This window comes from Danio rerio, chromosome 4, assembly GCF_049306965.1.
Source record: "Danio rerio strain Tuebingen ecotype United States chromosome 4, GRCz12tu, whole genome shotgun sequence".
Taxonomy (NCBI): Eukaryota; Metazoa; Chordata; class Actinopteri; order Cypriniformes; family Danionidae; genus Danio; species Danio rerio.
Genome location: NC_133179.1, coordinates 70,597,824 through 70,611,054, shown reverse-complemented (window position 1 = coordinate 70,611,054; position 13,231 = coordinate 70,597,824). Strand labels below are relative to the sequence as shown.

Genomic DNA, 13,231 nt, shown 5'->3' with positions numbered 1-13,231 from the left:
TCGAGATCTACCTGTGCTCAAACTCCCCTCTCGCTTTGCAAACGGGAGGGAGCCCCGGGCTCAAGGATCTTATGAGCTCAGGGCTCTCTCTTGGTACAGCATGCCAAACAAGCTTAATAATCAATCATCAGCTGAGTGTGAACTTGAAATTTTTAATTATTTCCAAACTGCTGAGCCTGACATTGTCCCTGGTCTAATTACTGCCACACCTGTTTGCAATCAGGCTTATATATCACTGCCTGACAAAATCAAGTAGACCAAAAGATTCTTAAAGCTAGACATCATGTCGAGATCCAAAGAAATTCAATAACAAATGAGACTGATAAAATAACTGACTGTAATTCTATCTTTCTGGAAAAGCCATTTCTAAAGCTTTGGGACTGCAGTGAAATACAGTGAGAGCCATTATCTACAAATGGTTAAAAACAGTGGAGAACCTTCCCAGGAATGGCTGGCCAACCACAATTATCCAAAGAGCACAGCGGCAACTCATCCAAGAGTCCCAAAAAAGACTTCACAACAACATCAGAACTGCAGGCCTCAGTTACGGTGAGTGTTCATGACTCCACCATAAGAAAGAGACTGGGCAAAAATAGTTCCCAGACTAAACCACTGCTGAGCAAAATGAACAGAAAGGCTTGTCTAGGTTTTGCCAGAAGACATCTTGATGGTCCCCAAGACTTATAAAAATATACTTTTGAACTTTCTGGAAGGTGTGTGTAAAAGGTAAAAAAAAATAATAATAAAAGGTGATAGCAATGTAGGGATACCTACAGTTTTAACCGAAAAATGACCAGTCTGTCAGATCAAGAAGATCCGGAGTCAGAGATTCATCTAAAAAGACCATTTACTGAAGAAAGTTTTCAGTCAGCAGAAGCCAGCCTCAACACTCAAGTTCGTAGGCCGCTCTGCTTACAATTTCAAAACATCATCAATTATACTCTCACATAACGTCATTAACTGTGTCATACATATAGGTGTTTTATCCTGATTGGTTGAAACACAGATAGACTTAAGAAAATTTCCACGAGGGTGCGTGCGTATAATTATAAATGATATCTAAATATCTCAAGCATACAAATGTCAGACAGCCACTATGCTGTTTAGAGCTGACCCTAGACCTGTAAAAGGATCCACATTCAAATAGAACACACACTCAAAGTACAATCTGTTTCTTACCCAAGGCTGAGTGTACTATCATCTGTCTTTACCAGAGCTGGTTAAAAACCGGTATAATCTGCTTCCAAACGGGCAGCTTACATACAAAGGAATAAACTTTAAAAGATTTAACTCTTAAAATGGCAAATATCACTTTAGACATAATTACCCTGCTGAAAAATCCAGCTTAAACCAGCCTTGGATGGCTAGCTGGTTTTAGCTGGTCGACCAGGCTGGTTTTAGAGGGGTTTTGGCCATTTCCAGGCTGGTTTCCAGCCATTTCCAGCCTGGTCTTAGCTGGTCAGGCTGGGAGATGACCAGCTAAAACCAGCCTAGTCAGGCTGGGAGCCCAGCTAAAACCAGCTATGTCCAGCTGGAAAATGTCATTTTCCAGCCTGACCAGCTAAAACCAGGCTGGAAATGGTTGGATACCAGTCTGGAAATGGCCAAATCCCCTCTAATACCAGGCTGGTCAACCAGCGAACCATCCTAGGCTGGTTTAGGCTGGATTGTTCAGCAGGGTAACATGGCAAATAACAATATGAACAGTTGTTTCTAATTCTTTAAGTCCAGGTCCACTCAAGTGGTCTCCATGACCTCTGACCTAGCTGGGTGGATCCTGTGGAGACAAATCAATTGGCCTACAGAAAGGCAATCACACATATATTAATCTAGTTTTCGTCTGAAGTGGGATGACACTAAGTCCATCATATAATCTGGGCTCTTAAACATTCAAGTTTAATTACATTCATAAAGACATAAGACATAACGTGTTACTCCATCCTGGAGTGGACATCCATCAGAGAATCCGCGCCATCACGATAATATGATGGTCTGGGGCTATTTTGCTGCTATAAAGCACATCAGCAAGGCCACTTCTGAATGGCTGAAGAAAAACTAAATGAAGACTTTGGAGTGGCCTAGTCAAAGTCCTGACCTGAATATAAACGAGATGCTGTGACATGACCTTAAAAAGATGGTTCATGCTCAAAAACCCTGCAATATGGCTGAAATACAACAATCCTGCAAAGAGGACCAACAACCAGGTCATAGCCCAGTACAGGGCCGTGAAAGCGTTGCTACTGGTCCACTGTGTGACTATATAAGATTCAGCTAGTACAGCATGAGCAAGAAACAAACATCTCTTGAAAGTTTCTTGCACTGTTTCAGGGAAACCAGCTCAGCGCTCATTCAGTGTTATGGTGAGTTGAATTGGTTTGTTTAGTTCATTTAGTTTGTCGCATGCATTTGTGATATAGATGTAATTTATTCAAATCTAATTCTTGTTAAAAATTGTAAACACTTGACAACACCCCACTTCCACTTTAATCAGATAAAACAGGCATATAAAATGATTGCCGTCTAGCCAAAGTCTGCATGCACACGTAAGGGTTGAAGTACAAGTGTGCCGTCTCTGAATTTTGAACTTTTAAAGCGGTTGCCTGCTCCAGTAATCAGGTGGACTAACAGAATCTTGTGGACTCATTCGGTGAGTAATGGCAATCTTACGGAAAATCTTATGGAATAATATGAATAATGGAAATTGCATGTGAATTAAGAGCTTTGCTCCTGACATGTAAACATTATATTGCCCTAACATTATTCATACATGTATAAATGTAGTCAATGACACAGAATACTTTAGTTGCCTCAAACTGTAATACAGTAAAACAATACACTTAAACCAGGGGTCGGCAACCCAAACTGTTGAAAGAGCTATTTCTGGACCAAAAAAAATAAAAAACAAATATGGCTGGAGCCGCAAAAAATATAAAGCCTTATAAGAAAGGCAACACATGCTGTATGTCTCTATATTAGCTATATTAACCTACTATAAAAATGACTAAGTTGGCTACAAATACATATGAGCCTTCATGATTAAATGTTTATTTTAATGAATGACGCACCACGTGACTACTCTGCTGTACGATGCCGTTTAACTTCAATACAATATTAATCAATTGTTTCATTGCTTTGATGAAATTAAAGAAATGCAATAAAGAAATCAGACTTTTAATGTCATTTTTATTTTGAGGATTACAAAAAACAACATCAAAATGGACTGTGCATAACGTGCCCCTTATCTGGGCAACAAACTAGTGCAATAAAACGCAGCCTACCATTTCCATTTCAAGGTCAGCTTGATTCATTCCTGGGAATGTGCTCAACAAGGAAGGGTCAATCTCCAGGGGTGTGGCAGGGAAAGACTGTGTCGTTTTTTCCCTTCGGAACTCGTAAAATCTGCTCCCAAATGCAGTTTGCATATCAACGACTGCACCTTGTAAATAATCACCATTGAGTGTGTGAGATCATGATAGGCTTCTTTGAATTCTCTCAGGGAGGGAAAGCCAGAAAGCGTGCCTCTCTGTACATCTTTGGCAAAGACAGTCAGCTTGCGCTCCATGCCCCATCACACGGTTTGTTTACAACAGCCACCTGCCTGGCATCCCGCGGTGCTGATAGATACGTGTGTCGCAGGCTATGACACTCGTTGACAGAAATGTTGAAATTAAATATTAATTCTACACACTTTTACAGCATTGGAAAACGTTACGAATGTTTGTCCTCCTATAGAAACCATATTAAAACAAAACATATATTTACCTCCCCCATCTTTTTCCATTTTCAAACATTTTTGAAAAAGGTGCAGGGAGCCACTAGGGCAGCGTTAAAGAGCCGCGGGTTGCCGACCACTGACCTAAACCTACAGTCTGACAAGTCTTATGTATGGCAAGACATGGATTTCTGTAAAGTCTGGAAGAGTAACCTCTAAATTAAATTGTTATATATATTTTTACACACTGTAAAACTATTTATTATTTCTTATATTCATTCTTATTTTTAGTATTAAGTGACTTCTTAAGTATTTTACCTTTTGTTGGTTTCAAGAGATCACACTTAGCTCATGATTTATATTCAGCTTGTTTGGCATGCTGTCCCAGGAGAGAGCCTCAATCTCAAACTCCTCCGCTGCTGAATCGAGGCGAACTACCTGAGAGTAAGACATTAGAAAAAAGATTTAGGCTTATTTATGTATAATATAGAGCACATTTGGATGGTGGGAGGAAATCAGGGAACCCGGGGGAAACCCACGCGGACATGGGGAGAACATGCAAACTCCACACAGAAATACCAAATAGCCCAGCGAGGACCCAACGCCATTGGTATACTTGCTGTGAGGCAACAGTGCTAGTCACTGGGCCACCGTGCCGCCCATTCTGAAGAAAGCTGGAAAAAGGGGAGGAGGGTTTTTTTTCTCCAGACAAAGATAGTTGTAGAAAGGAAATGAGAATATATATATATATACATACACACACACACACACACACATATATATATATATATATATAGTGACTTGGGATCCTCTGATAGGAGGATCATGATTAGCTAATGTGGACCAGCTGGGTCAATCATGAGCACATGCTCCTCTCGAAATTGGTTTAAAACTAAACTTCACTTAGTGGCTAATTTGTACGAATTTTTATGTGTTGAGTCATATGAAAATGTACGATTTTAAAAAAGGAGTCGTGGCACCAAAGCCCGCCCCTAAACCCAACCATCATTGGGTGATGAGCAAATTGTACTAAATTGTACAAATTAAATTGTACGAATACGAATTAGCCACTAAATCAAAAAGCTACGAATTGCCGTGACATTGCGCTGATAGTTTTCCTATGTGATATTGTCAACTGAGTAATCTTTGCCTTGATGCTACATCTAAAAAACTTACATGCTCAGTTCTGCTCCACTGGCCAGTTTAAAAGTCTAAAGCAGGGGTGCCCAATCCTGCTCCTGGAGATCTACCTTCCTACAGATTTCAGCTCCAACCCTAATCAAACACAGCTAAACCAACTAAGTAGGATGTGGAGGAGTGCTTGGTAATTACCGACAGGTGTGTTGGATCAAGGTTTCAGCTGAACTCTGCAGGTAGGTAGATCACCAGGAACAGGATTGGGCACCCCTGGTCTAAAGGCTCGTATACACCGGGACGCTTTTTGCTTGCGTTTGTCGTCAGCATTTTATGAGACGTTTTCCGTATTCAAACCCAAGTGATTTTCGCTGGCGTCAAGCAAAAGAGTATGCAAAATCACTCCTTGACATTACATGGCGCTACACAACTTTAAGCATCCAACACCCACTTATAACACAGAAGAAGAGGAAGAGAGGAAGTTGACACGCTTGTTGTTAAAGTTACTGGCGATTTGAACAAGCATGGATGGTTCAAGCAGCAGCTCCAGCTCTAGCGATGAAGAAATGATTATTGTTCACCAGAGCAATAAGCAGCTCCACGTTCATAACGCCTCTGGGGATCTTCTTCAATGTGTGCTCGCATTGACAGTTTTGCGCTTGAGCGCCTCCAAGTGCTGTTTACTGTAACTTCAGCAGCTCCGTGCACATGAGCAAAAGTGCCAGTCTTATGGGTAGAGAAGGTTTAGGCGCAGTGCGTCAAAACAAAAACACGAGCATGAGGCATTTTTTTTTAAATGACGCTTTTGCGCCTGACGCTTTGCGTGTTGCTGTGCACGATCACATTGACACCCTTTATTTAGTCATGAGGCATTAAACGTTGACGAAAAACATAAGCAAAAAACGTCTCAGTGTGCACAGACCTTAATTCATGATTTAACAGGATTCTTTTACCTTTTCCACATTACCCCTTGCAGGCTAGGTACTTGCAGGACTGTGGAACTTGCTTCTCACATGCTCTTGGAGCTGGCATCTCATATAAACATGTTTAAACTGCTCTTTCTCTCGTTGAAATAACTTAAAATAGGATCGAGCACTGACATCGAAATTTAGAAAATTGTTGTTCTCCAATTTTGATCTCCACCATACTAACTGTGAAAGCTGAATCTTATTTCAGGTGTTACTCTGTGGGACAGGAAATCAATGAATGACAATTTGGACACCCATCCTCAGCCCAGGACCGATTTGAACTTCAGCAGCTCTGATTCTGTCTCTGACAAGTGCAATTTAATGGATATAAGTGCTTCTCTGAAAGCCAGCTTCTTGGGTGGGCTTATTGAGGTGGGAGGATCTGCCAGATATCTGCGTGACACCAAATCCACAAACCAACAGTCAAAAGTAACAATGAATTACAGCGAAACAACCAGATTTGACCAGCTGATCATCAGTCAGCTGCAGAATATCACCTACCCTCAAGTGTTTGAGCAGAAAACTGCAACTCATGTGATCACGGCTGTACTGTACGGAGCCCAGGCATTCATGGTGTTCGACAGGACATTATCAACAAATGAGAATACCCAGGAGATTAAGGGAGAATTAGATGTAATGATCAAAAAGATCCCCTTTTTTTCCATTGAGGGAAAAGGATCTGTATAGATGACAGATAGTGACAAGGACAAAGCCGAGAAGATATCCTGCACTTTTCATGGGGACTTCCATCTTGCGCAAAACCCCACCTCATACATGGAGGCCCTGGATACATACCAGAAGCTGCCCACACTACTGAAGGAGAATTCTCAGAATGCAGTTCCAATTAAAGTCTGGCTGTATCCCCTTTGCTTACTAAATAATAATGTAGCCAAGCTGGAGAGATAAATCCGCTCAAGTCTGATTTCCAACACTGTAGAAATAATTGAGAATCTGAATGAATTCTACAGGGTTTCCAGTGACCTGTCCAAAAATACACTCACAAATGATTTCAGTGACATCCAAGAGAGACTTAGCTCATTTCAGGAGTCAGTTGGCATCTACAAGATGGTGTTCCAGAAAGCAGTGGCCAGGGTCTTGCCTGATATTTGAGGGAGGCTAAAGGAGGAGGAATCCCTTGCAGATATCCTGAAGATCCACCATTACTCCCCTTTAAATGCAGGGAAGCTAAACCAGTGGTTAAAGGATGAAAATTCTGAACTTCACCTCCTGAGTTCATATATAGAGATGCTTGATGGGATCAAACTTGAAGATTCAGATGGTCTCAGCACCATCCTTAGTAATCCTGATGTTGATGTTGTGGTTTGCTTGACCATCACATCTTTGAGCTATGAAGACCCTGATCTCAACAAACAGGAGGAGTTTCTGAAATCTGACCGGTTTAACAAACTAGATGAAGGAAACTACCTTAAAGCAGTGGAACCTGTCAGAAAGTGGTTTAACAATCCTGATGCCATCAGACAGATGAGAGAGAGCTTAACTCAATTCAGGAGTTTTTCAGAGGCTAATAAAAATTAAAACAGAATGTGCTTCTTTGTTTCTGCTATCTCAGATCACTCCAATCCAGTCACTTCCATCTATCTGTATGAAAAAGGAGAACTGAAAAACACAAAGTTTCAGTTGCCATCCAAACCACCTCCACCAATAGTGAAGGATGTCCAGAACCAAACTGTGTCTCTGAAACTGCAGAAGTTCCCAACTGGAGTTACAGTGAAGTACAGAGTCGAGTACAAGGAGTCAAACGCTGATTCTGCTGCTGAAGAAAATTGGCTTGTCATAAGTGAAGTTTATGTATAAACAAATTTCGAGAGGATCACGTGCTTATGATTGCTAGCAGCTGACCCGCATTATCCAATTCACTACTATCCAATCAGATGACTCCTAAACTATTATAAATACCCTGGGGTTTATTCCATTGCTATCTTCGTTTTGAAGAGGCAGCTTCACCGTAGCTAGCTCCGTTGAAGAACCTACTCTAAACCAGCATGGACAACCAAAGCATCTACAAGCTATCACCTACCAGCTATCACCTACCAGCTACAATCTACCAGCTACCATCTTCAAATTACCAGCTATAATCTACAAGCTACTAGCTATAATTTACAAGCTACAATCTACAGCAGCAACAACAACTGCAGCAACAACAACTGCAGCAACAACAACTGCAGCAACAACAACAACTACTACTTCAAAACAACTCCAACAATTGCATCAACGACTTCAACAAACATCAAACCTTCCACTTCAACGCATCCGCTGTGTCTTCAACCCTATTCTCCAGCAAATGACAGCCAAAAACTCCAAAGCCATTGCAATGAAACTGAACCATTACCTTTTTCCTAGCGGTGCACATGCTATGCACATGAAGGGAAGCTTTGCAAAATAACTTTACCAAACATTTAGACTAAAACATTTATAAATCTTTTGAATAACAAGACTAGTGTAAACAATGATTTTAACTAAAGATACTCGCCTCTTGCCCGTCCACTGATCCATAACATCTAACAGCTTGTTTGCCGGAATGTTCAGCAAGCAACAGCTCAAGCCATAAACAATGGTGAACTTGATCAACAAAATGGCCGCCGGGCTTTTTCACCTTTGGCACGCTTGACTGGCTCTCCTTCAAGCCAATAGCTGTAAGGAGAAGCTTCACCACCCAATAAGCTCTCTGGAGAAGGTCCTGCCCTCTCTCTTGACTCTGTTGCAAGTCTTATGAATGAATTTTGACCAGACAAGCTTGTGAATGAAGTTAAGATACCAACAAATGTTATTCATGGATTAAAGTAAAGCCAATTACTAACATTCCATTCACAGTTTTACTAAATGGTGACATCGCCCTTGAAGTCTTATAGAGTTCAGAGTTTGATGTTAGCAATTAAAAAAAAAAATAAAATAATAATAAATAATAATAATAAATAAATAAATAAATAAATAAATAAATAAATAAATAAATTATACACAGAGCACTGGGGTCCAATTACACTAGACCAGTGACTCATTTATTCATACACTAGTGTCTTACGTAAGCTTATAATGGCAAGTCAGTTGGATGTGAAACAGCAACAAACAACTTCCTGATTGGCTGCTATGAATAGGAGGACATTTCTGACAACGGAACTTCAATAAACACTTCCAGGACCACCAGACAAACCATACCCCTTATCCTCAGCTCTCCATCCAGTTGCCATTCTGTGGGGGGATGAATGCTCACCTCTACCATCCTTGCACGTAGCGACATCAAGCTATCAGACCATGCATTAATAAAAAGACCATGACATTTGGCTGCAGAACCTGACCCTCATCCAACCCATTACATTTTATATGCTCTTCAAATACAATCACACTCTACATAAAGGATGCATTTCCACTCACATAGCTCACATCCACGATGCCATATTTCTCAAATTGCTTGAATTGCATTGTCACCCTGATACTAACTTCTGATTTCTGATTTCAGATCTAACCCAAGGATCTAACCCGGGCGTTCCAGCTCTCCCTTCCTTAACCTTATTCTGCTCCAATCTACAATCTGCGACTACCGAACCTGCAACAGTGAATTCGTTAATCAAAAAGAATCGATAATAAACTCATGATAGTACTATTCTTGCCCCACTGTTCAGCGTTCGTGTATTAGTCCTATTGACATTGCGACTTGAGAATTCTCTAGCAAAAACCCTTGATTATTGGTCTCCGCTCCTCACAATTCTATATTCCTAGCATTAACAGCACCATTCCATCAGACGAATACTCGCTGAATTATCATGATATAGACCAAGCAATTTCGCTCATCAGTTAGCCGGCCGCAGTGCTTGGCTTGCAAAAATAGACATTTCATCCGCCTTTAAAATCATGCCAATTCACCCAGACTTCTGGCACCTTTTTGGCATTCATTGGCGCTCACAATTTTACTTTGCAGTCCGATAAACTTTCGGCTGCAAAAGTAGTCCTAAAATTTTCGATATGCTTAAGAAGCATTATGCTGGATTTTATCTAATAACTACGAAATCCCGCATATCATCCATCTCCTGAATGATTTTCTCCTTATTTCCCTACCTTCTCACCCCCAGCTAAACACCTATCGATCACCCAAAGGTTTTCGAAAATCTAGGCATCCCCCTCGCAGAGGAGAAACAGCCGGTCCCAGCACTTCCATAGAATTTCTGGGCATCAACTTAGATTTGAATAAATTTCAAGCATCCCTTCCCAAAGAAAAGATTGACCGTATAATCTCTTTATCTCAAATTTTCCTCGAGAAACCATCATGCACCAAACGCGAACTGCTATCTATTCTCGCGCATTTCAATTTCGCGATGCGCATAATTCCCCAAGGCCGCCCGTTTATTACTCACCTCCTTCAGCTCTCCACCTCGGTCCCCGGTTTAGAAGATACCATATATCTTTCTAAACCCAGTCGCAATGAACTCAGCTTATGGATCTCCTTCCTTAAGCAATGGAACGGCTGTTCCTTTTTCTATAGCGACCTAATTTCTTCCCCGGTGGATATAAATTTATTCACTGACTCTGCCCCCTCAGTCGGGTTCGGCGACTTTTACCAAGGTCACTGGTTTACTTCAACGTGGCCCGCAGATGCTCAGTCTACCCAGAAATCAGCAATCATCTGCGCTTTCGAACTATACCCCATAGTCGCAGCAGCACTTTTATGGGTAGATGAATGGTCCGCCTCTAGCATTCTCGTTCATTGCGACAACGAAGCCACCGTTTATTGCATTAATAAAGGACGCTCGCACGCACTTCCAATTATGCCCTTACTAAGACGCCTCGTTTGGACGGCAGCCAAAAGCAATTCATTATGACTGCTAGACATGTTCCAGTTTGCAAAAAATCAAATTGCTGATTCTCTCTCTCACTTTCTTTTCCAGAAATTTCGGCTCTTGGTACCGGAAGCAGACCAGCATCCAACACCTGTTCCACTCTATTCACAAATGATATTGCCATAAAACTTCCATATCTCTGATCCTTTACGCTGTCGCACCAAGGACCCTTGAGTCATATTCAGAAATGGCTATCACATCCAATTTCAATCCCGCAATACACCCCACTATATCTGATCTAACATTGCTGAATGCTGAAACACTCGCCTTTTTCATTAAGCAAAGCAAAACAGATCAGATAAGCAAAGGGCATTTTATTTTATTTACATTTTTAACATATTTTCCCCCACTCAGCCATTCCAAACTCTCCTAGCTTTCTCCATTCAGGAGAGCAAAAGAGTCTGACCCACATGCCCCACTTTTTACTGATGACGCTAACCGTCCAGTAACCCGTTTTTTTTTTTTTGGTTTCAAAAACATCTGAAAGAAGTCCTTCGCCTTTCGGGCTTTTCCCCCGAATTGTATTCCAGCCATTCATTTAGAATTGGCGCAGCCACCACAGCAGCTCACAAAGGTCTATCCCCACACCAATCCAGACCCTAGGCCGCTGGTCCTCCGATGCCTTCAAAGCTTACATTCGCCTCAGCCGATCCCACCTCAAGACAGCCCAGCTAGCCCTAATCAGCTAAATTCCAAACTCCAACTAGGGGTACGAGCTCGACCCTAAGTAGGCTGGAGTACGTGTGCGTGTGTGCTTGCGTATGGGTGCGCATGGAATGTGTGTGATTGCTCGCGCAAAGACAGCGTGCGTTTGCACACATACACATGCATGTTGCACGCAGATATGCATGGGTACAGGTGTACGTCTAAGTATGCATATGTGCGTGCAAACAATGAGTATGTGAACATAGGGGCACTACATGTTGTGCAGGTTGCATGTATGCTCTTAACTTTCCTTTCAAACCTACTATGCTCCTTCCCTCACCATGCTCTGACCCCCGCAGGGGTTCAATCCGAATTCGACTCTCGCGAGTCACCCCTAGCCCATCCCCGGCCACCCCTTCACTACCACCCCCAGTAAGAGCCTGCACTACCCCCTCCCTCTTCCCGACTCTTACTGCCCCCCCCCCCCCCATAGCTCTGACCCCCGCAGGGGTCGCGCTGAGCTTCGACTCTCGCAAGAGTCACCATTTGCGCCCCACCCAGGCCATTAGAAATGGTATGTATGCGCATGTTATACGCATACATCCGATGTATACCTGTTCCGATGCGTGTGCATGCACATGCCGAAACAGGAATAGACGCACGTGCATGCTCACGCACGCAGGTTATCCCCACTCTCCTTTTCTTCCTTTGGCGTCGAGTTCCTCCGCCCTCTCTTTTCTTCCTTTCTCATAGGCCATCAATCCTCAGCTCTAACTCCCGCAGGAGTGACTAAAACGAGCTTCGACTCTCGCAAGAGTCCCGCCCCGGCCACCCCCTGCTGCAGTCTCCACCGCCCCCTCCCTTTCCCAGACTTCAGCAGGGGAAATGCCCACAGCAGCTCTGACCCCCGCAGGGGTCGCTCCGAGCTTCGACTCTCGCAAGAGTCAATCACCACCCACGCCCGGCCCTTACCATGTAATAACCATATATATTCATATATATTTATATATGCATATATACTTCTATATTCTCCTTTTCTTCTTTCTGGCGTTGAGATTCTCCGCCTGGCAATTATTTGCCCCTTCTTTCTTCCTTACAGCGTGAGTGCTTCCGCTACTTTTACCCTTCTCTGATCTTCCCCCTTATCTCCTTACCCTCCTATTTCCTCAATTCTTTTCCAGCGTTGAGTCCTCCGCTAACTGTCTTTCTTTCAGCGTCACTCTTTCGCTATGTTCTTCCTTACGCATAGGCCCTCAATCCTCAGCTCTAGCCCCCGCAGGGGCGACTAAAACGAGCTTCAACTCCCGCAGGAGTTCAGGCCCTGGCCACCTCCCACCCTCTCATGCAAGAGTCTCCACCGCCCAAATCTTCCCGACTCTTGCTTGAGCAAACTAACCCCAGCTCCCACCCCCGCAGGGGTGTATATATTTGAGCCTTGACTCCCGCGGAGTCTATCCAGCCCTGCCCCCACCCCGCCTAAGCTCTAGCAGCCTACTTTGCTCTGCTCCCTTAGAAGCTTCTCTTCCTAAGCTATCAAACGCTATATCCAGCAGCCGGATATGGCTTGTTACACCTGCTTTTTGGGGGGGCTCTTCAATACGCGGCTGCTGTCCCGAGCTATTCAAAGGCATTTTTGGGGAGTTCCCGAGATCTACCTGAGCTCAAACTCCCCTCCCGCTTTGCAACGGGAGGGAGTCCTGGGCTCGAGGATCTCATGAGCTCAGGGCTCTCTCCCGGGACAGCATGCCAAACAAGCTTATAATTAATCATCAGCTAAGTGTGAACTCTTGAAGTGAAGTTTATGTATAAACAAATTTCGAGAGGATCACGTGCTTATGATTGCTAGCAGCTGACCCGCATTATCCAATTCACTACTATCCAATCAGATGACTCCTAAACTATTATAAATACCCTGGGGTTTA

The 13,231-nt window shown here is 42.9% G+C and overlaps 1 protein-coding gene across 1 annotated transcript; it reads left to right on the top strand.

The window, feature by feature from the left end:
* The first annotated feature begins 447 nt into the window (after positions 1 to 447).
* LOC100151424 (cytolytic toxin-alpha-like) lies at positions 448 to 7,712 on the top strand. Its single transcript, XM_073949099.1, is given in 3 exon segments — positions 448 to 549; positions 3,497 to 3,575; positions 6,023 to 7,712. Coding segments are annotated over 3 exon segments (1,788 nt in total). The 3' UTR covers positions 7,630 to 7,712.
* The last annotated feature ends 5,519 nt before the right edge of the window (positions 7,713 to 13,231 follow it).